Here is a 26620-nt window from a genome sequence, read left to right on the forward strand (position 1 = left end):
AACCAGTAAATAACAAACGGAACGCCACAAGATGACGCGAAAGAGTTAGACACACACCCATGATGACGCGCTGAGACTTAGACACACCCCCATGATGACGCGCTGAGCTGAGACGATCCCATTCAGGAAGTTCAGAGCGTTTATATAGGCTAATAGAAGGGCCGACTGTTGTTCTAAATTGCGTCTTGGTCATTCATACACCTTCGATTTGTATCATTGTCCCCCCGGCTGAAATAATGTCTACTCAAAAGTCTTTCGCCAAAGGTAATTATGATCTATTGAACTTGACGCAATACTGAATAAACAGGATATGCATGTCATTGCAAAATATTTTTTGGAAAAACGGTATGGTTTAGATACCGAAAATATTAGATTAGAAAGAGGTTGAAATGCTTTAAAATATGTTCTTATAAAATATGATATGTGTTATCTGGTAGGACTATAAGCACCGAAGGCATACTGTACACAAAACTACACATCCAGTGTCTATTCATTAAAATCCACATCGATAGGCAAGAATATAAATTATGCAAAGTCATGGTTTGTCGTCTTCCCAGTGCAATCACGAGTTGTTTTATTTGATCAAGGAAACCTGGATACTGTAGTTGGCTACGGTGCTGTGTTGACAATTAATTGTTTCACTATCAAGACCTTTGAATATGATAATGTTATCATCATCATTCTTTTGATGAATTTCAGGCAGCACTGCGCCTGGTCCAGTGCCTGAAGGCACTATCAGACTGTACAGCATGAGATTCTGTCCATTTGCCCAGAGAGCCAGATTAGTACTTCAAGCAAAAGGCATCAAGTAAGTCAATTACATAGACCTGGATCAATCGACTGTCGGAACCCACTGTTCTTTAAGCCTTACGATATTTAAAATATATGCCTCCCCAGGCATGACGTTGTCAACATCAACTTAAAGGAGAAACCCGACTGGTTCTTGGAGAAGAATCCTCTTGGGTTGGTGCCGACTTTGGAGACCCCTAGCGGCCAGGTGATATACGAGTCCCCGATCACCTGCGAGTACCTGGACGAGGTTTACCCCGACAACAAACTGCTTCCGTCAGATCCGTTTGAGAAAGCTCAGCAGAAGATGATGTTGGAATGTTATTCCAAGGTAGGCCTACAAAAGCTACCTGTATTTTCTTTCTGTGCATATCAGTAAATGCCCTTGCTCACTAACTAATGAAAATAGATAATTTGCCTTTAATAGAGAGTGTATCATTGTTTTTATGACATTTGGCTTGCTGTACTCTTCTCTGCCATCATGTATGGATATTAAAACCCACTCGTTATTTTTCCCTAGGTTGTACCATACTTCTACAAGATCCCCATGGGCAAAAGGAGCGGCGAGGATGTGTCTGCCCTCGAGGGGGAACTGAAAGAGAAGTTAGCCAAATTAAATGAGGCAAGTCAATGTTTTTTGCCGCTAAGCAAAAAATACCTGCATTGTCACAGTTTCTAGCTTCTTCTTTTTTCTAGCTCCAAAACCAAATTATATTGAACATCAGTGTGCCAGTGTTGATAACTAAATATTTAACATTGTTTCATTTCAGCATCTTAAGACTAAAAAGAGCAACTACATGGCTGGTGACTCAATCACAATGATCGATTACATGATGTGGCCTTGGTTTGAGAGGATGGAAGGCATGCAGCTGAAACAGTAAGTATTGTGCAGAAATACATGGCTCATAGGTGACGCATAACGACAGGGTTGGCCTGGTATGCATGGGGGTTTGCAGGGGATTGTCATAAACTATAGATACTTGATAATGCAATGATGAAATTATTTAACTTATTTGTTTTGGTGATTTGCATACATTCACTGGGACATCGATATTCCAGATGTTGATGTTAATATTATCAATGTCACAGATGGGATTAAAACGATGTATTGGAAAGAAGGTTGGAAAAATGTAAGAAGTTGGGTTCACAAGCCAAATTAAGTTTGGTATTGTCTTAACAGGCCCCTATTTGAACACCAAAATATGGGCCCTTTAAGAAAATAAGTTCAATACAATTGTGTTTTTTCCCCTAGCTTCCTGGATGGAACCCCAGAGCTTAAGAAGTGGACTGAGCGCATGCTGGAGGACCCTGCTGTTAAAGAAACCTTGCACGCTCCGGACACACACATAGGCTTCTACACGTCCTACATCGCGGGGAAAGCCGACTACGACTATGGCCTGTAGAGAGGAAGAGAGCAGCTGAGCACCATGCCTATTGAGATCTTTTCTATTCAGGTCCAATCCTAAATGTTTCTAATTAGTTATAATTAAAGCTTTGTTTTGTAAGACTGATGTGTGTGTCCTTTTACCTCCTGGAGATGTCCTAAAGCGCTCAATGCAAAGCACAAAATATTAACAGTATTTCCATTGATCGAACGATTTTTTTGATAAACTGAACTATTTCATAAATGAAATAGCATTGTATTTATAATATACCGTAGTATTGGATTAAATCGTCCAAAACATTTTAGCTCAAAACCATTGGGCACTTTGAAATCAGATCAGATTTGTTTTTTTTAACTTGAGCTGCCTGTTGATAACTTTATGAGTAATTATATATTCATCGACCAGTGTTTTCTACTTAAGTTTTGCAAGAATAAATATCTAGATGAAAAAGATGGAAGCATAGAAAAGTGACGGAGAGAATACAATTTTGAGGAAAAGGAGGTAGTAGTGGCATAGCTGTAATGTAAGAAGTAATTGTAGGAGAGCAGTTGGCAGTAGAAATGTTGAATAGCTTAAATCAAGTGAGTCATTAGAACAAAATGTCATAGTCGATTTGGACGTGTGTGTGTGTGTGTGTGTGTGGGGTGTGTGTGTGTGTGTGTGTGTGTGTGGTGTGTGTGTGTGTGTGGTGTGTGTGTGTGTGTGTGTCAGTAACTTGGAAAAGTATGTTATTGGCCTTAATCCTTCACAGTTGTTGATCGAAATAAGCTCACATGATGAGAATTATACAGTTGGACTCCTCCTCCTCCTTGGATAAATAATTCATCCATGCTTGAAGTGTCTCCGTGCTTGTTGGCCAAGCACCACCTGAGGCCACCCTATGAAGGTAGGCATTGTCCGTCCTGCTCCCACTTGGCTCTCTGGCACTCAGGCCCCGCCCATTTGCTGGTTGCGAGTCTTCTCGTCAATTTGCCACCGGCACAGGTATGTAGCAGTAGATGGCTAGCTGCAATTGTTTGCATTTAAAATTAGCACACAAATTAGCCTATCTCAGCAGTTTTTGCTCGTTTGAAAACTGTATTTGGGTAGCCACTGCTGGCGTGGCGCGTCCTTTGGTGCGATCGGCTCGCGATTGCTGCAGTTTGCTGCTGATGCTCGTGAGCGCACCTCTCCTTCAGCTGTGATTTGTGACGCTGCCTGATCGGATCCAGGCCAGGTCTTCTGAGCCCTAAAAGCATAGAAACACTGCTATTTTGCCGGGAGACTATTTTGCCTGGAGGCTGTTTTGCTTGGAGACTGATTTGCTGATTTTTTGCTGACAAACCGCTTGGGCTTCTGCTATTTCTGATGACATGTTTCAAACAATTGTTACGTATTTTAAGAACATAAGCTGCCCCCACATAGCCTCTAGGAAGCAGATTCCAACACACAAGCTGTATTACCCTCACATAGCCACTAGGAAGCAGGACCGAACATATAAGCTGTAAATACTGTGCATAGCCACAAGGGGAGCAGGACCTTACTGAAGGCTGCAATAGCTACTCCATCCACAGAAGGCAACACCTTTAGACAGGTGAGGAAGCCGAGGTTAATACATCACATAGGCCACGCCTACTAGGTATTTAAACAGGTCCGGAAGCAAACAAGGGCAGAAACTTCCGGTAGTCCAGACTTGCGGGTTAGAGGCAGAGGTAGCCATGGTTTCAACATTGGGGGGGACAAATGCCTGGGGGCGTGGTTCGGCCCCCCCCAGGCAAAGATTTTGAACATGCATTAATCTGGTGCAGTCTGAAAGCAAAATCTCAATACCTAGCACCTCATTTTGAAGACCTTTTTATGTTTAAAACACTTTAGTCTGGGAGTGTGGAAGACTTGAAATTAGGAAAAGGTTGACACACATATGCTTCAGAGCTGTTTTCCTTTACTTTTTAAATTAAATATAATTTTGTGCTCCTCAATATTTCAACCAATCCAGTCAGTTCTTTTTCTTCCACATTTTATTCATTGATGTTTTGTCTTTTTTTTTTTACAAAATACACAAACAAACACCTGCACCATCACAACAAGGACACAATATCCAGCCAGTTCTTACTTCCATTACATTTTTTATTGCATAACCATCACATTTGCCAATGTTGAGTAAACCCACCCAGGTGCATCAATCTCATGGACCTAAATAGAAGTCACCCCAAAACTTTTGTTACCCCTCAGAAAACAGATTTTCTGATATTTTCAACCACTTGTTTAATAAGTACATAGATGAGTTTCATGAGAGAGCGCACTGAGCTAATCTCATGGTGAAACCATTAGCCGTATTGAATGATGCACTGTGACATGTCAAGGACATAACCTACATTTTTCTGATTAGTTATAGATTAATCTATGAATACATACATTATACGATGTTTTGTAACTTTGAATGAGACTTGACTTAATAACAATTACTATAATGCTTAGTCCACAGGTTATTAGGCTCCATGCAAACTTTTATATATATTTATTTCATTTGTACGGTGGCGCTGAGCATTCACCAATATTTTTTTTTTCACAGCTAATGTAGCCGTTAGCACACTCACGATCTCGTAATAACGAGATAAGGATCTCGAAATTACGAGAAGATATCGTATTTACGACATAAGGATCTCGTTTACGAGAAAAGGATCACGCCTCTCATTCATCAATAACGTTGCTGGCTAGCTGCAGCGGTAAAGATGACGCTATCCGACGCTATCGTATTTTATTTCCTGCTCGGGTTGAGGCATTGGGAAATATTGATGTTCCTTAAAAGTGAGGAGGGCATTAATATAAGTGTGTCAACATTGCGCAGACATCTGAAGAGAGCATTAGTTCATATTTATTTCATAAACGGCAGTAAAAAAAATTATACCGGTGGGCATAAAAATAAAAACGGTGGGCATCATAACAAAAACATAAATAATTTATTAAGCACACCGTATGTTCTTGGCATTCATTAGCCTTTCACAGACCCATAGTAGCCTATGGATAGGGCGTTTAGTACGGTCCATCACCGTTGCTTCTTTCCCCATAAGATGCTACAGTCAGTAAGACGCTATCAAGAAAGGAAGTATTGCCCACCCAATGTACACAAAACGAATGTACCCATTCGCACGTGAACGACTTCATGGCTGTCTACGCTTCAACCTCGTGCATGATGCAGAAAAGTGCAACAGCGCCCCCTGGGGTCACAGATTTCGGCGGGTCGCAGAATTCGGTGTAACACCGGGGCAACGTCATCTAGCTGTCTTACTACATAGGTAACACATAGCTAATGATGCTGCTCGCTAGAGAAGCGACAACAACCAACGAAATTTGAGAGACACTATCACACAACTTACCAGTGTTTTCGATCGTAACACGCCACTCATTTGCTGTTGTTGAAGTTTTTGATTCCGTGGTCATGTAAAAAGACGGTTGATGCCCAAAGCAATCGAGTGACAAGTCACCGTCACCGAGCCGCACGTGCGGGGACGAATCAAATCATGGATCTGTCCCATTGGCTAGATAGCACGAACAGCCATATTCCCATTGGCTGTAAGAGCTGTAAATGGAATCGGATTGAGTTATTAGGGTGTGCGGCGCGCACTGTGTGCAGAGATGCGTTCAGGGAACGGAGTGTTCTTCAGAGAAAACCGTACATGGAAATATTGAATTGCTATATATTCCCAGCGATTGGGGGGGACATTTTGGGCATATCTGAACATTGGGGGGGACTTGTACCCCCAATGTATAATAATATAATAATAATAATAATAAATTGTATTTATAATGCACTTTATATTCAAGAATCTCAAAGTGCTTCAGAGAAAAAATACCAAAAAAACTATTAAAAGGGGAACCTCAAAGAAAGTTTAGCTAAATGCTCTTTTAAAGAGATGGGTTTTGAGGTTCCGTTTAAAAAGAGCTGTAGTCTGTGGAGCCCTCAGGTGGTCAGGGAGGGCGTTCCATAGTCTAGGGGCAGCAGCAAAAAAGGCCCGATCACCCATGGTGCACAGCTTTGTATGTCGGGTTTGGAGGGTGTGAGTGGATCCTGAACGGAGTGTACGTGAGTTTGTCGGGGGGGTGAGGAGTTCCTGAAGGTAGAGGGGGGCAAGTCCGTGAAGGCACTGGTGGGTGAGGAGGGAGACCTTGTACTCAATTCTGAGTGAGACAGGGAGCCAGTGCAGTGATTTCAGGATGGGGGTGATGTGGTCATGCTTGCGCACCCTCATCAGGACCCTGGCAGCACTGTTTTGAATGTATTGGAGCCTCTGGATGCTCTTGCCAGGATCCCAATGAGGAGTGCATTGCAGTAGTCCAACCTGGAGGAGACAAAGGCATGGCCGCTATGCCTATGGTATTGGCCAGCTGGTAGTCGCTCGCACGTGTTCAATACAATTCCCCTCCTTTTGCTTCGTAGTTACAATACCGAAATACTTTGACAAATAAAGTGAGTTAAAAGCGATGGACTACTTTCTTCGAAGAACGCAGCACAGTAATGAATTGTTTATTCTCCACACAATGGACAACACCATATAAGGTTCTATGATTTTGTAGACAAGTTAATGACTACAAACATGTACATTTTGCCATTTCCGCTATAACAAAGACAGGCCAAAGGCCAAAGTTTACCTGGGTATATTAGAACATGTAGGCGTGGCTTAGCCTATTTACTATTCCACCCACTCCCAATAAAACTGTTCGTTTAGCTGCGTTCGAAGGATGTGCAATCTATGATTGAGCTTGGTCTGGCAGGCTAGATAAATCTGTTACTTTCCCCTTATTGTTTTGGTTTCTTAAATTAAATTGTGTTGGCCTATGTTCCCATTTTGATTAGTTTATTTATGTTAATCATTTATTTTGTATCCGTTGCATTAGGATACTTTGTTGGGTGATTTAAACAAGTTAATGATGTTTACTTCTAAAATAATCGAGTGCGTGTGTCTTCGTGTGTGCGTTCCCGCACATCCCTCGCTGACCCATCTCCCAACTGGTAAGCCTCAGCTGTTGAATTGGAGTTTCTGTCCTGATATCCCTATTGAGTAAATGTTTTTTAGTATCTTTATGAGATTTTAACTTTTGTAATAATGGAATAATTGTTGGAACTGGAATACCATCTCCTGCCTCTCAGTAAAACTAACCTAAGGGCCTTGTTGCTGGTATCAGGAGCGTCGCTAGCAATTGAAAACATTCGGGGCTGTAGCCCAGAAGTTAAGAGTCCTTTTTAAAATGAGGGTTCAGGGTTTTTCCCCATGAGAATTTTTGAAAACGGGGCTGATAAACATGCAATTTTAACGTAGTTTGAGAAGGAAAGGAAAGACCCATCGTCATGTCTGACTCACGTCGGGGCAGGCGAGTAGGTTAGTGTTTACATAAAGGATAGGAAAGTGCAGCACATACACCATATGCCAAAATGAGTCATTAGAATAGCCTAATAATGCAACCACATTAAAGTCTATACTCTACGGGGCTACAATAATAAGATTGTAGCGCAAACGTTCAAATGACATGGCTCCACTTAGAAAAAAGTACAACCTGAAATTCAGTCAGTTGTCAAATTTGCTGAACAAAATGTTAAACTTAAATAATCGTTCGTAATTAACTTGTAGTCCATTTATTTAGGCTCTCAATAGCATAACCATACAGCATTGCCACATCGGCGGGAATACACGGCAGACGCAATGGACGACGGAAGGCGTGTCTGACGGATGGGGGAGTGGTATTTCCCGACGGAGCCAAGATCTGATTGGCTGACGGATCCGTTGCAGCCCGAAAAGTTGAAATTTTCCCAACTTCTGAACGCAAGAGATGGAGCCGATGGAACGGACGGACCCACAATCCATTTCAGGATCGCCCAATGCAAAGTCAATGAGATCCGTCAACAGACGGATGCAGTGGGCAAGGTGTGTTTATAGGCCTGCATGTACGGTAAAATTCATGCTGGTATAAATATACATTTGATAGTATTTCCCATCTTTGCTGAGCAACAGTTATTTTTAAAATTAATACACCTAGCAAGCACCTAGCCTCTAACCATATAGCAAAAATCTTATGGCCCAAAACTGGCATGCCATTTTGGCAATGCTTTGGAATGATGTACAGCCCAAATTTGTGCCAAAAGAAAACAAAAAGGAGGCCAAAACCCAGCCAAAACCAATTTTGGAATACCAAAATGTAGCCAGTATCCCAAAGAGTGGCCAAAATCCCCAGACCATTACCAAAAAGAAGCCATAACTGACCCAAAGTGATCCCAATAACCGACCCAAAATGATCCCATAACTGACCCAAATTTATCCCATAACTGACCCAAAGTGATCCCATAACTGACCCAAGTGATCCCATAATTGACCCAAACCTCATAAGTTACATTGTTAATTTATTTTCTATGTGTATAATGCACAAATAATTAAACAAAATATTATAAAAGTAGTATCTTTATTCGATTTAATCAGTTTGCTCCTGGTTTGGAGCCGGCTGGCGTTTTTTCCTTCCTCCCTCCCTATCCCCAGCCCAGTAAAACCATTGTTTAATGGCATCCGCAAATTTGCACATCCGTTTGCGATTGAACAGGATGGATTGCGCCTAACTGCATCTGAAATTGAAGAAGCACACAAAGATAGTTTGTGTCAGTGATTTTAACAAATATAACTGGATTTAAACAGCAATACTGCAATGCATGCTACAATCTTTTTCCCGCAAAGTTCCAACTGTAAGCATTGACAAAATAACTTATCACGGGAGATAGGTGCATGCTCTGTGGCTGTGTGGGCTGTGTGTTGTCTCCCAGAAACGGGGTTCTGACGGACGTTTTTCATATTAATCACATCGTTTTAGTTAACAATAATTTTGAATTAACAATAATTTTGGCCAGGTGTGTTTCAGCATGGTAGCCTATATCATACTAACATAAAAAAAAGAAAAGGAAAAAAAGCAGAATAAATTTAGCGCTCAGTGTTGATTCTGTGGCGCTGTGCTATGTATGGGAAACAAAGAAAATCAAAAGCAGCTCACCAATTCCTGACGAAGGTCCCGCTGGCTTGCCAGGTCGCCCTCCAGGGTCTCCAGAGCCAGTTTATCCCCTAGCGGAAAATAGGCAGTATGCCTGGAGGTGGTGGACATCTTCTGACCTCCCTGGATAGATCTGTGGAGGTCTTGGATCATGCGTATCATGGTCTTTTGCTGGTCCATCAGGATTGTTGGTTAACCAACAGGTCACGCAGAAGAGCGTAAAATAAAAAAAGCAACATTTAGTAGGCTTATAAAAAGGCAGTTTTAAATCTTCAACGCATGCATTTTTGTCTGTACATTCATTATTTATTTATGTATTATTTATTAATCTATTAATTTGCCCAGCTACCTATCCATCTATCTATTTATCTATTATATCCCAAGGATATATACCCATATATATATATATAGAGAGTGAATATATCACTCATATCAAGTGACGGCTGGAGGAGGTAACACATTAATTCTTACTTCCACACATTTGATCACAGCCTCTGATAGCATGATGCCCCTGCTGACTCCCTGACCCTGGACTGACAGACTGGCCCTGATAAGGTGTACTATCTCCACCTCTGTCCCTGACTCTGCCATGTCACCTCCACCATAACTCGTGCCAATTGCTTGGCGAAGGGTTGACCCCAGGGTCCTTAAGTGCTGGAGGTGGGCGTAAAAATATATATTTTAAACACCTATGAATTGTTATTATTTCAAATTTCAACTTAATTTTCAATTATGATTGCCTAGTTTATTAGTGAACAACAATTTACATATTTTTTCATCTATCATCTCCACTAAAAAAGCAACTTTTAAATTACATTTTATTTAAAACTAAAGACTTTAATTACAGCGGCTGATGTTGGACGGTCCAGAGACAGCAGGGGTCTTAGGGAGATTTTGGAAGGCCTGTTTCTTTGGAGGACTGGGGTCTTGACTTTCAAAGTCCAGTCGGACGTGTCTACTTGGCCTTTATTAGAGACAGACAAAACAAAAGACAAATATATGAGTTCATAAAGAGACTGGCTTTGCACAAATAAAAAAAAGTCATTTTGAGATGCATAAAAGTCATACTTGATTTTCTTTTGGGTCTGCGGTCTGTTGTCGGGTCTTCGGCCTCTGATGCCAAATCAATTTGGTTTTGAGCCAGTGGCAGCTTCTGGCGACACTCCAGATAGTTATCTGTTGAACAGAACTCGAATTTAGGATTGTATTTATTGATATCATGACTGATCGGGTAATTATTTAAGGATACATACCTGAAGAAAAAAAAAAAAAAAAACTGCATGCCCCACTATTGTACCATTGCGTGGGCACAACCTCCACCTCCTCGGAATTGTCAAAGCAGACAACGGAATACATAGTAGCTGGTCTTCTGCATGAAAACAAAAATCAAACTGTTAACCAGTTTAACCCTACTGCCTTGCATGCCAAACCTACATTTAACAACAGAACAATTAAAAAATAACTGAACATATTGACAAATCAATAAATGCAGGGTGTGTGTGTGTGTGTGGGTGTGTGTGTGTGTGTGTGTGTGTGTGTGTGTGGTGTGTGTGTGTGTGTGTGTGTGTGTGTGTGTGGTGTGTGTGTGTGTGGTGTGTGTGTGTCTCGATTGGTCCTCTTCATTTTTTGGCAAGTTGGGCCAACGGATTTGCAAGGTTAAAGGTGGTGGTTATCTGTGATTCACATATTTATTTTCACTGTCTCTGCATATTTCCCACGGTCCCACCGAGCGCGTAGCCTACTCGCTTATTAGCCTAGCCTGCTCGACTTCATTCGACATAGGTTTCAAAGGTAGCGCGGATAGATTCAGGATTTACCATACTCCTTATCTAAAATACATTTATACACGATGCAAGGCGTATTATCCACAAGAAATAGGCTAGAATATATTCTAGCTAGGAAGGAAATAATGATCGGCTCGCTGCAATTGCCTGCTCTATATCCCACCATATTTAGTCATTTAGCAAACGCTTAACGTAGGATAAGCTATTAAATGTAACGTTGTGGAGCGCATGACTAGGGCGTTTCAAACCGATAAAACGACCATGAGTAACTTAATGTGAGTAATAACAATACCTTTTTTTAGAAAGAGAATAAATGTAGGCTATGCAACTTACCTTAAGTTATCACGCCGGCAAACTGTTGTTGGAGAGCTCTTCTCTGGGCATGATTCTTCAAAATTCCCGGTCTTTGCGCAGCCTTATGGCTAGCCGGATAGATGCCAAAGCGCACCCGAAGTCATGAAATGCAATCCCGCTCATCACCTTGTCGGCTGGTTAACAGGACATAAGCCATAAACGCACCCGAAGTCATGGGATGCAATCCCGCTCATCACCCTGTCGGCTGGTTAACCAGACATAAGCCATAACTCAGCCAGAATTACATGGCGCCCATTTATTATGGCAGATCATAATTAAGCCACAGGTCTCCCAAACATCTTAGAGGAGCTTATCATGTGCCAAAAAATATACGAAGCCGGTATGAAATTAAACTGATTCTGGAAAAAAGTATAAATGATGCAATTATGTCGTTAAAGCATAATATCTATAATATGATAAAGATTTGAATATTTAGAGTGAATGCTGATACAGCATTCACACGATGGGGAATCAAAAGCAGAGAAAAATTAGGTATTTTTTCTGTATAATTTGTATTCTCTCCATAGACCTCCTTCTATATATAATTTGTATTCTCCATTTTTCTACACCTAGTTTTTCTAAATGTTAAAATCCCTTTTGAACCACTTTCGTGGTCATTCTGTTTCTCACTTAATGAGGTGAACTTCATTGCACCCTGTCGGCGCAATTAAGTGTTTTACCGTAAAAGGCAACCTAGATGCGCAATCGATCCTTTAAGTTTAGACGGCGAGGGCGCGCTACTCCGAAGTGTAGATTGCGTGACCGCAGTCCTTTATAAGCTCCACTAAAGCTCTTAAGTAAATCAGTCTGTCGCCTTCCCCCTCTACGTTGTCGTCTCGCCGCAATGACGAACTATGGAGACCAACACTATTCTTCTTCATCCTATCGAAAGATTTTCGGGGATTCCCCGCGTTTTTCGAACACATCCACCTCCTCCTCCTCGCGCGGGAGAAGCGCTGGAAGTGTGTCTCGCGGCTCAGCTGACACCAGATCCCTGAGATCTCTGCAGGGGTCGTCGTCTCGCAACACCGCGTCCGCGTCATCCTTCGGTTACTATAGGAGGACCCCGGGTGCCGGGGACTTTGTGGATTCAACCCAGGTCTCCGCGGTCAACAGCGAGTTCAAACTGGTTCGGACCAGCGAGAAGGAGCAGCTGCAGGGGCTGAACGACCGTTTTGCCACTTTTATCGACAAGGTCCGGCACCTGGAGCAGCAGAATAGTGCCCTGGAGAGCGAGCTGGTCACACTGCAACGCAAACAACAAGAACCGTCGCGCGTCGCCGAGCTTTACCAGGAGGAGCTGCGCAACCTGCGCGCCCAGGTGGAGGAGCTTAACGCCGAGAAGAACCAAGTGCTCATCGAGCGGGATAACTTGGAGGAAGAGCACCAAAAGCTCCTCGCCAAATATGAAGACGAGGTCAGGGCGCGAAAGGAGGTCGAGCAGACCCTCAAGTCGTATCGGAAAGACGTCGACGACGCGACCCTCGCACGCCTGGACCTCGAGCGCAAAGTGGACTCGCTGTCGGAGGAGATTTCCTTCCTGAGGAAGGTGCACGGCGAGGAGATGCACGAGCTGAGCGCGATGATGCACGCCGCGGCGCAGGGGGCGTCCGTGGACGTGGCGATGCCCAAGCCCGACCTCACGTTGGCTCTGAAGGAGATACGGAACCAGTACGAGGCCGTGGCGTCAAAGAACCTCCAGTCCTCCGAGGAGTGGTACAAGTCCAAGTTCGCCAACCTGAACGAACAGGCGATCCGGGGCAACGAGGCGATGCGCGCCAGCAAGGAGGAGATCAACGAGTTCCGGAGGCAGCTGCAGTCCAAGACCCTGGAGCTTGAGACGCTGCGAGGGGCCAACGAGTCTCTGGAGAGACAGATGAGGGAGGCGGAGGACACACACAGTGCGGAGATAGCCGCCATGCAGGCAAGAGCAGACACCAGGAACAATGATAACATTGATTATTTTTTATTTTGTGGAACGTTTGAATAGATTAGGATTTCAGGTTTGACTTTTACTGGAGATCGATTGCACATCGCTTTAACGTCCATTCTAATTACACAATAACGCAGAAAACGTAGGCTACTATATCAATACTAACCCAAACGGTGTCCAAACGATTCACCTTTAATTCATTTATCTCGGTTCATCAACCACCTCAACCGCCACCCTGGACCCTTATTGGATCAGAAGGTGGTGGCCTTAAAGATGGCACGTTAATCCTTCTTAATGGAAGGTGTTGAGTCATAAGGTTAAAGTGTACTTGTTCGAAAGGCCTGATTGAGTGATCTATCAGTCATTCGTCTCATTAGTTTTTCTCACAGCTAGTGGTATAATAGGGCAATTTTCTCACTTTCATTCACTAACTCGCTCTATCATTTCCTAAAATAAGATTACAAAAGATGACAACATTTGAATAGAAAAAGAAAAGTGATAATGTAAAAGTTTAATGCAATATCAATCAGAAAATATGTAAACAAAGTGGAAAAAGTAGCCTACTTGAATAACACAATTGTATGTTTGTATATTATATTATATTACAGAAAAGTGTTAGCCTTGAGATGAGGGTTGGCGTTCACCCACTCAGCCTCTCTTTCTGCATGTTCCAGGACACTATTGGCCACTTGGACAGTGAACTGCGCAACATGAAGAGTGAGACAGCGCAGCACATGAGGGAATACCAGGAGCTGCTCAACATCAAGATGGCACTGGACATGGAGATCGCAGCATACAGGTACCAGCTAGCAGACCAACCAATTAGCAGCTTGGCAGCCCCCATCGTTACAATCCTTTTATCGAGATGAATACTAAATGGCTGACGAACATATAGAACAGAATGTGTCCTCAACTTTGTGGTCTTTAATAAGTAAATAATAAGTTACCTGTTTGATGATGCATTCCTGATACCTAAAGGTATACATGACTTGTATCCCAAAGCAAACTAAAAACGTATTGTGGTTTGATGTTGTTAAGAGTAAAGAATAAAAAATAAAGATGTTTGAAGCAGATGCAAGTTGTGATAGCAATACATTTTCTAATAAAAATGAGGCCACAGGCCAAAACCGGTTGGCAGCCACTAGACAACACTAGAGCCATGGTGCTACAGTTCTAAAACATGACCGAACAAATTGACTGTACAATTAACGAAGACGGAAAATGTAAAGAATAGAGAGGTCAACCTTTCCACCACACCAACTGTCATCTTTATCCATGTCAGAGTAAGTCATTACATCTCCTGAATATTAATATCTTTCCCTCTTGGTCCAAAAGAAAACTGCTGGAAGGGGAGGAGAGCCACTTCAGTTCGGGCGTCTCGTTCGGCGTGTCCAACCACAGTACCGTGGGCGGCGGCTACGGCTTCCCCCTGCCCCGCTCCTCTCTGAGCTCCACCGGGAGCAGTCGCAGAGAGAAACAAGCCTCCCCAGAGGGGAACACTGCCAAAGAGCCCGGGGAGATGAAGAACGATGATGACGCAGACGTCAACTCCAACAGCTAAACAAACCCAAAGAGAATACTCTTTGATATGTAAACAAAGTGGAAAAAGAATAGATCAGACTTTGGGTCTGATCTATTCTGTTCCGGTTGCATCTTTAACAGTTATACTAGATATTTTAAATGTTTGGCAGGAGTGTTCAGGTTTATTTAACTATGCTGTTTATTATCAATAAGCTAGGCTCTACTCGTATAGTAGAGCATATACTAGACGAGTATATGCTTGTCTAGTGGGAGAATGGGCGGTGGGAGAATTTGTCTACCTCCTTCTCAATCGAGACAATCACTAAATCTACTTACTGAAAATAAAGTACTTATGTAACTTACTTAATTATGTACTTATACATATTAATCTGTTGATACCGGAATATAGAATAGTTCATTTATGGTTATTCCTGTGTTTGTAAACATGTTTATGGATATCACGAATAGAAACAAGAAAAGCCTTGTCTTGTGACGAGGCCGCCTCAAATACCGTTTATAAAATATACCAGGATTAAGGTGATTGATTAATAAATGTAATGATTAAGAGTTGATCCTTTACGACTGTTTAATGCCGTGAATAAACAATGAATTAAAAAGGACCTCAGTTTCACACAAATATTTATTAAACACGCAAATAAGTACTTTGAAAAACAGTTCCCTACAGGTCTCAAAACAGTAACAAAAAAAAGCTTGCACGGAAGTGAGAAGCTGGGAGATGACGTGCGTCACTCAACGTGGAAGCAATTGATTCAGAAGATAATGTACAAGTAAGTTCAATCCTAATAAATTAAAAATAAATTTGGTAACGCTAGTAAGAGGTAATTGCATTTGGAGCCCTTTTTTTTTTTTTTTTAAATAATCAATTCTCCATCCCACAACGAAAACGCAAAACAAACGCATACAATTATTACGAAGTCGCTGTGCTTTGTCCCAACATACGACCTCATCAGCATGACCATTGGTGGAGGAAATAAAGCCATTTCCATGGCAATCAACAGGCACGGGGTGATGGTCCAGACGGTCGATCCCTTGGGAACAGGGATGGTGTTGGGTGCAAGAACTTCCTGAGTAGTGGTGCGCTCCTACGACAACCTCTCCTAGGAAGGCATTTATGTCGGTTTGTCCGTTTCTCCTCCGATGTTACTTATTTGGAGGGCAGGTTTCCTACCTCTCTCCCAAATGTCTCTAATACATTTGTCCCCCCAAAAAAACACTACATCACTAGTCCCAGCAGGACCCAGTCTGCCCAGTAGGTGGCGGTGCCGGGAGCCTGAGATGAGCAGACACACCCACTGAGTGTATGTCCGTAGGAGGGTCTCGTGCTCAGGACTCAGGACTCGTTTGGTAGAACGAGGCCAAAGTGGAGCACCAAGAGGCCATCCTACAGGGGGGAGAGCATTGATTTAAAAATAGTTTTAACACTTCCTACACACCGTTCTGGGACACAGATAGTTATCAGAGTGTCTATATTGATATTATTTTTAAGTCTTCTCCTTTGTCTCTACGGCTTGTGGACCAACTTGTGAGACAGTGTGATTGAGAAACCCAGTGTACATACCTGGACAGCCTCCTCTCCCATGGTGTTCTGGATTTGTTTGAGGGACTGGTCGTGGTCCAGGAGATGATCTCCACACACCATGTCCACCTGGGGGAGCACAAGCACATCTCACACCACAACCTCACACACACTACACTTACTTTGGGTGACGAATCATAAGGCAGCTGTATATGCAAGACCTGGAGAACCTTTTAAAATATAGGTATATTTAAATAATTTGCTGAGGGTCAACAAACAAAGATATAAGATATCCGTGAGCATGTATTTTGAATCAAGGACAGATTTAAGAGTTGGCAATTAGCATTGGGGACAATTACTGAAAATAAAAATAAATAGATAATCCCAGCGGTTCCCAAGCGGGAACTGAGAAAAACCAAAGACTTCTAATAGCATTAAGGGTCTGAATGCCAGCTGATCATGCTCCTGTCCTCTTCCTGTCCTTTGCCCACTTCCTGTTCTGCTCTATGTTTGGTCCTGACCCTGAGCTCTTAATCTGATCCATGTAAACCTGAAACCCCTAATACCCGGAGGCCCAGCCCGGCTTGGAATCCTCAGCAGAGCTGAGCGGTAGACCTATATTATAACACTAAATATACCATCATCGAAAATTGAAGCTGATTGCTGTGCCAATCAATAATGCAATCTCAGACCTTGTAATAAATGCATTAAATGTATTAACATCTCCATCTATATCAGAGTAATGTTGCTCCGCATTACCTAGATTTGTGCACTGCCAGGGATACTACTATTTTTAGATACTATCTAGTATCCAAAGCTTGGCTGCTTGAGATCGGCTAAATGATTAAATAGGACAGATCATTTTGTCATTAAGCATCGTGCCAAATATAAAACTCTGACATACTGTAATTTCTTTTTTTATAATTGTTCCCTAATAAGTCTATTCATATTCCATTGTCAGGCGTACGACTCTTCACAAACACACACACACACACACACACACACACAACCATTGTCTTAAGAGACCTGTAAAACACTGACCTGGCAGGTGGGGCTGAGCTCCATCTTCCTCCTGATGAAGAGCTCCACGTGGCGCACTGTGGCTTCTCCAGACACCCGAACGTAGCGCCTCTCCAGCGGCTGGGGACGAGACAATGCCAAGTCAGTTATTTGGGACTTATACTTTCACCTCTGAAAGTGGCAAACTCACAGATTTAAGTTGCGTTCTCTTTGGCGAAACCTTCAGCCATAGCGTTAAGGTTACCTTATTCTACAAGACTTGAAAAACCTTCAAAATTTAATTTTACACGATCTTATATTATTAGGGGTGTAACGGTTCACCGATACAAAACGGTAACCGGTTGGATTAACACAGATGCGACTACATTGATACGTGGGCCCCTGAATCGATTTAAAATGACGAGAATCGGTTGATGCATCGATTTAAATGTTATGATTCGGTTGAGTTAAGCTTTAGTCTGATATCAAGACAGCATTTTCAATTTTCGAAATAAGGATAAGGGAATAAGAAGCGAAATAAATAGGGTTTTTTTGACCAATGGGATCGCTCAAAATGTATATATTTTTTTGCCTCTGGACCCTTTTGCAGTTCAACTGATAACTAATTATGAAGTTATCAGAAATTATCAGCCTGCTTTGATTCCTACTAATTCGGTCGCATTTCATTGTAGCGGTATACTTTGTCATCATCAGGTTAACTCTGGTATCTCTGTCTTAACACTTTGTTTTGACTGAGATAGGATCAGGTTTAATTGTTCCACATAAATACAAGACCTTAAATTAATTATTACCTTGTAGTTTTTGATACCATCCTCAGCACTGGGGGAAAAAACAAAATAAAATGTTAGTATTACACTTTACCTTCACAATAATACGCATTGATAGCACACCTCCAATATAATGCAGTGCTTGTCTTGACCCCAATTTAAGTCAGTTGTACTTTTAATTATTTATATTTATATTTTTACGTTTATTTCATGATTCAATGTGTCAATGCTTATTTCATGTAGTAATGTTGTGTTTCCTATAATAAAATTGTGATGTGTGAAAGTGGCTGTTTCAGCATCCTACAAAAATAACTATGCATGTTCTTTTTAGGCAAAACAATGAAATAATTAGATTCTCGTTACATCTCGATCTCGGTAATAACGCAGTCAGTCATATAGGGCAATGGCCACGTTATAGCTAAGTTAAGTCTAGTTTCTTTTTTGCATGGAGCAGCAACACAAGAGAGACACTATCTGGCAACAAATGGAATGACAAGCCAAATACATTGTTTTGTGCAGTAAAATATGCAAACATTCTTCAAAATAAATTGTATATACCGTATATATTAGGGCTGTAACGATACACCAACTCACGATTCGGTTTGTATCACGATTTTTGACCCACGGTTCGATACATCCCACGATTTTTAAAAATGTAAAAAGCATTTTATCTAACAATTAACACTTATCTAACAATTAACTTAATGTAACATTTAATAACAAATAATTTGGAACACTCAACAGATTTGAAAAGAAAGAATACTATTAAAGTATAGCTAAATTAATAAATAAATAACCAAGATTGCAGTTGGAGGATGCTTGCAGGTAGGCAAAACCCTCAACTAGTTTGGTTGGTTTAGTCAATATCTCTATTAGCGCTTCTTATTAGGCTATAGCTTAAATAATGACATAATCAGGCCATATAGAGTGCAACATGTTTAATAGCCTAACTTTCAATAGATGGAAAAAAACATGAACGTCGTGAACGTCGCAATAACGAGGCATGTGTTACGATTAGCGTATGTGTGCGCGAGAAAGGCAGTGCACGTATGTGTGTGCGTGAGTGACGTCAGCGAGTGAGTGGACAAGCGAGGAGAGTGAGCAGTAGCGTGTGTGTCTAGTGAAGAAGCGAACGAGTCCGGTAGAATAAAGTATCCAACCTGTCAATAATCGGTGGCCGCTTCATTCCGACCTATAAGCAGACAAACTGCCGGTCAAATCACACATAACAATAGAGACAGGGATCACACAGGCAATTTTTTTCACGCTTGGCACACTCTGGATAAATGTCGCTCATATCGCAGATGCGGCTGTGGAGAAATGCAATCCTCCGTAGCCACGGAGAGCTGTCATCACAGAGAGGGCATCTCGTCGCATACTTACGGCATCGATAAGAGGGGGTGGTGTCAGCAGACTATTATTTAGACAATTTGACCGGAGTTAGAAAGGGCGTATCGCGCGTGGCTTTGAGTGTCGCGGTTTCGATACGCGTATCGTTACAGCCCTAGTATATATAGTAGGAAAAATTCAAATCCCACAGTCAACTTGTCCCCTGCTGTGACCCACAAATGGATGCTGTCCACCAGGTTGAGACCCCTTCAGTCTAGCAGAGGCTCACCCTACAAACTGCAGCAGCAGAGACACGTCCAACTCTGGGGGGATGGTGAACACGGAGTGGGTGGACGTGTCCTTCTTGGGCTTACGTGCAACAGTGGGAGTCGGGGGGGACAGCACCACTGAAGAAGATGAGGTGGAGGAGAAAGGAGTAGAGGAAGATCAAGAAGAGGAGATAAAGATGAGGAGTAGGAGGAAGAGAAAGGAGAGAAGAGAGAAATAAAAGAGAGGAGGAGCAGAAGGAGACGGAAGAAGGAGGGAAGAAGGGAAGAAAAAGAAAGAAAATGAAAGAGAGGAGGGAGAGAAGGAGAAGGAGAAGGAGGGGAAGAAAAAGAAGAGAGGAGGGAGAGAGAGAGAGGGAGGAGAGGGAAAGAAACAGAAGACATGAAACAGGATGGACAAAGTAAAAGTTAGTCTGCATAAAACTTAGTATGGTTTGTCAGGTCATAAAAGTGCAAGTTTGTATTACCTGGTTTTGGCACCTCCATGCCTCTCTGTTTGTAGAAGTTACACATTGATCTCGCTCTACTGCAAAGAATCATGGTAGACATGATAATGAAGTTTAACATTTATTCTGCAATGCAACAGTTTATCAACAAAGGGTCTTGTAAGAAGTACTAAATACTAGTATAACTAATGTAGAATGTTGGTGTATTCTAGTGTCTCTCTGTGTTCACATTCATAGTGTTGGGACAGGCCAGTGCCTTTCCAACTGATACAAGAAGGCCAAACAATCCTCCATTTGTTTGGCCTTCTGGGTCATAGCCAGGGCCATATACCTTATCAAAGGAGACACCGCAACTGTTATTTTGTGATTCATGTCTTCTTTAGTATAATACTTGCCCTAGGGATGGGCCGATAGTCGATTCTATCGACTATTGCCGATAGATGGATTCCATCGTCTGAAGTTGCCGATAAAAAGGCGAGATTTTTTTTTTCATATTTATTTTTTTATAATTTTTTGAAAAACAGCGCTGTGGTAGCTATTTTTACAACTTAAAAAGCCCCGCAAATTGTAATTGAAATTAACTGCCACAGGTGGAAAACACACTATGTAGCGCTGACCTGCCGTATTCACTCACTGCTGCGAGAGGAGAGGGGCTCGAAACCTACCGGTCTGCTCGCACAGCGAAATTACATCAAACATCACACCCCGCTGCACCATTTCCGGGTAACAGCTGTGGTACATGAGCTGTGTTCGAAATCGTTCCCTATTCACTCACTCACTATTCCCTATAGTGTTCATGATATAGTGCACTACATAGGGAACGAAAAAACGAGAATTCGGACTCTATGCTGAACATTTCTAAACGTCATTTGCGTCAGTAAATGTGCCGGGTATTTGTGTGACGCAGACAGATGCTCCCAGATAGTGTAAACAAACCGGGCACTCTAGAGGAAAGCTGGATGAATGTTACATTTCCTTGAACAAGGTTTTTCTTATTAATTTTGAATGTTACATTTTCTATGTTAAATCCCAAATAAATTGTTGACATTTCTTAACGAAAGCCGGAGACTCCATCATCAAATGTATTCATTTTCGCGGTTATTCAGCTTCTTCTTCTCCTCCGGAAAAACACGACCGCATTGCATTGTGGTATACGGGAGTAACACGTACTAGGGAACATCATATGTGCACTCAAATTTGGGGTATTTTAAGTGCACTATATAGTGCATGAAATTAACCTGTGAGAATTCGAACAACACCACAAAATGGTGAGCACCATATATAGTGCACTATATCCGTGATAGGGAACGATTTCGAACACAGCTACGAGCTGTGTGTCATCAGCGTGTGTCATCATGACAGCGCCGCCGGCACCGACGTATCGAAACTTAAATCAGCGGAGGCTCACGCTGGTCCAAGGGGAAGAACATCGTTTTTAAGAAAAAATTAGAAAATAAAATAAAATAAAATTATAAATAATTATTATAAGGTTGCCCCCCGATAGTATCGACTATCCGCGATCGCTAGGGGGCGCTATCGGACGATGGAAGCTTGTAGACGATTGCCCAGTCCCTAACTTGCCCGAACCTTTGGTTCGGTGAGAAGAGGGATCAACAGAAAAGCAGCAGGATCTCCTCCAGAGCGCCTCACCCATCTACACTATAGACTAGTGTAGGTGTGATGTAATACCTTGCTGTATTACATCCTGTAATAAACCATCTATTTGATCCTCTGATCCAACCTGTCATGCTGTCTTGATTTCCACTTCAAGAATTACTACTACGACGAAAATACGCAACGCAGATCTATACGAACAGCTTAGAACACCAAGAAATCTAACATTTGGAGCCGTGACACGTTATATATGTAACAATAATTATTTGTACTACTTACATTCCTCCAGAAAGGGAATCATTTTGTAGACAATATCCTGCAGTTGCCTGTCAGGTCTGTAAATGGGATAGAGGAAACGTAAATTAGGGCATAGAATTGAGCCTTTGCTGCAGATATACAGTATTACGTGTGATATATGACTTGAAACAAAAATCAGCTTCTGGTACAAACTGCAAACTGATTAGGATTAATTGGATGGGGGCTATTTTGCTTGTGTTTTTCGATAGCTACACTAGTTTTGCGTATTCATAATTTGGGTGAGGAAGCTGTGCTAATGACTAGGCTGAACCAGGAGCTACGTCATCGGCGCATTTCCCAAGCCAGGGCCCCTATGGGGACTCTGGAGGAAACAACAATGATCTTATTAAAGGGTTTCTTATAAGCCTGTTTGGAAAAATAGTGTTTGGCCTATAAAAGGTAGTGTTGATGCTGATGGAAATGGATCTGGTTCTTCAAAATGTTTTTTCTAGAGTACTACAGACATATGGCTGAAGTATTTGTAAATTCGGTGCTCCAGACAGCCTGAGGATAACCCTCAGGATCAATATTACCGTATGTTGTAGAGAGGCTGTGTCTGGTGGACCACAATGCTGCAGGTAGGACACCTGTTGCCATAGAAGAAATGCTTCACGATGCAGCTTTTGCAAACTGTGAGAAATGGAGAAAGTGATACAATGCTTTAATAATCTAATTAAGAAATTCACAAAACCAGTACAATTTCCATTCAATAAAGTAAATGGACTATTGCATCAGATTTCATGTTGTTGTTGATATACATCACAGAGTCATCAAATTAAACTGAACATTTTAAATAAACAGCATAAGGGCCTCTAACTTTGGGACTTGCGTTCCAAGATGTGGACTCACATGTATGGAGGCACTCTGTGATGGTGGTGGCATCGATGAGGAAGCCACAGCACAGACCACAACGGATGTATGGATAGAACTGGTTGAGAGGAAGCTTGGGCTATGGGGGAGAGAGAGAGATGCAAACATTTAAATAACATAATTAATCAAAATGTCTACTGGTTACATTACCCCTTATGCCTGAAAGTTGGACAATCAAACCATGGAGCAAAGTATTTACGTCACATTACCTTTTGTAAAAAATATTTTTTTCGAAAAAGTACAAATGAATACAAACAAATAATGCTCTCATCGACGTGTAGATTCAACGTTGTATTCAATATCAACGGTTAAGGAGTAAAACACTTGCTGCAATGATAGAAGTGTTGTCTCTTTGAATTACCTCATCTTCGGAGTCGGTATCTGATATGTAGGGCGAAGCATCTTTGTTTTGATGCGTCTCTTCCACTTCGTGTGTTGACAGGGACATTCTCAACTTGTGGACTAGAAAGCAGTACACAATTAAAACAAAGCGCGTGCGGTGGACTCTCCCGTTGGCGTTAAAACAAAAGTGAACAACTCAACGTTTCACATTGGTGATGGTTGTTGGTTATTACCGGGTCGGCCGTTTGGTTTAGAGGACCAAATGTGTGGTGTATCGGCTACAATAGAGTTAGTAACTCGGGTTCAAAGGTTAGTTCTCAAGTATATCGTCTTTACTTGTCTCTGTTGCTGTTTACTCGATAGTTCCCGGTTGTATTTCCCACGAGTTGCCGGGTGCAACGGTCTTCCGGGATGTGTGTAAACAGGCGCCCAATGAGACGTTCAAAGACAGGAGGATTGTACACTTGCAAACCTCGAACTGACTCTAAGCTATGGGGAACGACTACGAGTTGATTTATTATTTATTGGTTCATGTACGTTTTAGAGGTGCGTATGTATTTGTGTATGTTAATGTCGTGTAATTGTAATTTTCATGTACGTTAAATCAACGACGCCCGATGTATCTTCTCGGGGTACTTTGGTCTTCCCGCGGTATCTTATGAGACTTTCAAGTGCAGTCAAAATGCGCGAAACCCGATCGGAACATGTTTTGTGTAGCCACTCAGCGCTCCGTCAAAAGATTTTTGGGGGAAATTCTGAAAACCTTTAAAGTCGCATCGGATAAAAGTGTCGGCTAAATTCTCAACATATATATTACATATATATACACACACACACACACACACACACACACACACACACACACACACACACACACACACACACACACACACACACACACACACACCCACACACACACACACACACACACACACACACACACACACACACACACACACACGAAATAGAAAATCGGAAAATAAAATAAATGTGTTTACATAAATGAACGGGCGAAATGGGAAAATAAAATAAAACTCGGGCGTTACGTAATGTGTTTACATAAATGAACGTAATAAATTAAGGTATAAAATCGGATAAACGCTTCCGGTTTTGGACAGAAGACTTGACGCTCGCTGGATTTACCGTGAGACCATCGGGGGGGCTTCAAATAACATTGTGTCCCAGTCCCAGCGTCAGAAGTGGAGGAGGGCAAGTGCTGATCCCCAGTATCGACACTCTCCACAGTGTCTACACTGTCCAGGGTCTCCTGCTGTGAGGCGTCTGTCAACATCTTGCGAAAACAAATATAAAAAAGTATATTAGTATAAAGTAGGCTATAGTATATATAAGCATATAAAAAAAGAAATGCAAGGGTGTAGTGGTGAAATAAGAGGTGGGTAAACTATGAATACTTAGATCAGTGATTCGCAACCAAGGGTAGTGCATTTACTGTATTTGGGAGGTAGCTAAACTCTGAAGTGAGAAGTGGGTAAACTCTCGTTTCTGAAATTTCAGAGGTGGGTAAACTGCGTTTGCCTCCACTACAGCCCTGGTGACACGGTCACGGTCAAATATATGTGAGAGAGAACCGTAGCAGTCTAGCACTAACACAAAACGCAAACACACTGTTGTGAAAGCCGCTTGATGATGACGATCACTGATCCAAACACTAGCCATGAAGCTTTCATGACGATATGGACATTTAGGCTACTTCAGGACAATTTTTTTTTGGCTCATATTCGTGAATCACGAAATATGCTCTTCTAATGTCAGATTGATCGTGCTTGTAGTGGAGGCTGTGTCTAAGGGAACACGGTATGCAAAATACACACAGAGCTAGCTAACGCGCAGCTTGTAATTAGCAGCTATAGCATGATGCTTACCGTGGCAATCTCTCGCTTACGGCAGACGGTGTCTCTCGACCTCGGGACAGGGCAGGCAGAGAGGTTTGCATTCACAGACGGCACGGCGGTAGGAATTAACTTTGCCAACCTCTCACTCTTTAAACCAAGTGAGACCATCTTGGCATCCCCCGAGTGGTAATCCTCCGCCTTGAAATGCGCGCTGCATATTCTTGAGTATGCGGTAACAGAGCTAGCGGAAAAACCTGCTCGCCTAACCTTAACAAATTGCACCCAGCTTTGGAAGATCCCTTTGTCCTTGGGGAAGCAATGGACCCTATGTCCACTTTTGCTGGAGTTGTTGCACCCGCCACAAATACAGTAGTAAACCATTGTATCTATCTATCTACTCTCTCTCTATCTATCAGCTATCTATGTTATGTTATGCTATGCTATGCTATCCCTCACTATCTATCTATTCTATGTTATGCTATGCTATGCTATGCTATGCTATGCTATCCCTCACTATATATCAATGCTATGTTATGCTATTCTATCTATCTATCTTTATATATATTTATCTATATAGGCTATCTCTATCTATATATTTAGTTATATAATCTGAGTACCTCATGTGACGTCATCTTCTTCTTCTTCAGGTTTTATTGGCGGTTAGCAAACCAACTTGTAGGTGCATTACCGCCACCAACTGGACTGGAGTGTGAACGAGAGATATTGCAGCTAATACAAGGAAATAAAATACGAATATTTTTTTAATATATATGTCTAGACATAAATATATATATAATAAAAAATAAATAAAATAAAACAGACAAACAAAACTAGATTCTTTCTACTACACCAATTTCCCTTAGGAACTTAATAATGCTGTGATGGCATTGCCTGCTGATTTCCCCAAAAGCCCTGATAATGAAAAGTTGGTGTGTTCTGCCTTGCTAAATGTCTGAAAAAGGTGGACATGAGAGTTTTGACTCACAAAGTCAAAACTCATGAGATGAGACGCATTGTGTTCCCAGCAATCTTTCAAAACGCTCTTTGCGGGATGAGTATCACAGTGCCCCTGAAGATTTACCCAGTTTGCAAGCATTAACTTAACTCTTATTATTCTTAGAGGCATTTCTCCCATCTCAACCTGCATTGCTGACACTGGAGATGTTTTAAAAGAACCACTACAGATTCTCAAGCGCTGGTAACACATCCAGTTTCTTGAGATGAATTTCTGCTGCTGACATGAAAGCTATACACCCATAATCAAACACAGATCTCATGAGTGCAAGATATATGTTTAATAGAGATGTTCTACTCGCTCCCCACTCCTGTCCTGCCAAACAACGAAGTATATTAACAACCTTTTTACATTTATTCTGAACCTTTGTTATGCAAGTGTTCCATGTATAAGCTTTTGGTCAAACCATACACCAAGAAATCTGATCGTTTTAACTTGTTCAAGGGATTATGTGACGTCATGCAATACATTG

General features: G+C 41.9%; 3 protein-coding genes across 3 annotated transcripts; 2 read left to right on the plus strand and 1 right to left on the minus strand.

Moving 5' to 3' along the window:
• Positions 1 to 107: 107 nt before the first annotated feature.
• Positions 108 to 2320, plus strand: LOC130404564 (glutathione S-transferase omega-1-like). The gene is made up of 6 exons (XM_056609371.1): positions 108 to 264; positions 700 to 808; positions 898 to 1120; positions 1310 to 1411; positions 1560 to 1666; positions 2042 to 2320. Exons 1-6 carry the CDS (start codon positions 237 to 239, stop codon positions 2190 to 2192), a joined length of 720 nt encoding a protein of 239 aa, XP_056465346.1. The 5' UTR covers positions 108 to 236; the 3' UTR covers positions 2193 to 2320.
• Positions 2321 to 12047: 9727 nt separating this feature from the next.
• Positions 12048 to 15275, plus strand: LOC130404765 (alpha-internexin-like). Its single transcript, XM_056609659.1, has 3 exons — positions 12048 to 13241; positions 13925 to 14049; positions 14586 to 15275. The coding sequence occupies exons 1-3, from the start codon at positions 12162 to 12164 to the stop codon at positions 14809 to 14811; spliced, it is 1431 nt and encodes a 476-aa protein (XP_056465634.1). The 5' UTR covers positions 12048 to 12161; the 3' UTR covers positions 14812 to 15275.
• Positions 15276 to 15373: 98 nt separating this feature from the next.
• LOC130404766 (polycomb group RING finger protein 6-like) lies at positions 15374 to 25428 on the minus strand. The gene is made up of 12 exons (XM_056609660.1): positions 25164 to 25428; positions 24424 to 24571; positions 23300 to 23400; positions 22918 to 23017; positions 22602 to 22698; positions 22047 to 22106; positions 20179 to 20237; positions 19714 to 19831; positions 18120 to 18147; positions 17350 to 17448; positions 16351 to 16437; positions 15374 to 16173 (listed from the first exon to the last, which is right to left on the minus strand). Exons 1-12 carry the CDS (start codon positions 25299 to 25301, stop codon positions 16123 to 16125), a joined length of 1086 nt encoding a protein of 361 aa, XP_056465635.1. The 5' UTR covers positions 25302 to 25428; the 3' UTR covers positions 15374 to 16122.
• Positions 25429 to 26620: the final 1192 nt, after the last annotated feature.

The sequence above is a fragment of the Gadus chalcogrammus genome, chromosome 15, assembly GCF_026213295.1.
Source record: "Gadus chalcogrammus isolate NIFS_2021 chromosome 15, NIFS_Gcha_1.0, whole genome shotgun sequence".
NCBI lineage: Eukaryota > Metazoa > Chordata > Actinopteri > Gadiformes > Gadidae > Gadus > Gadus chalcogrammus.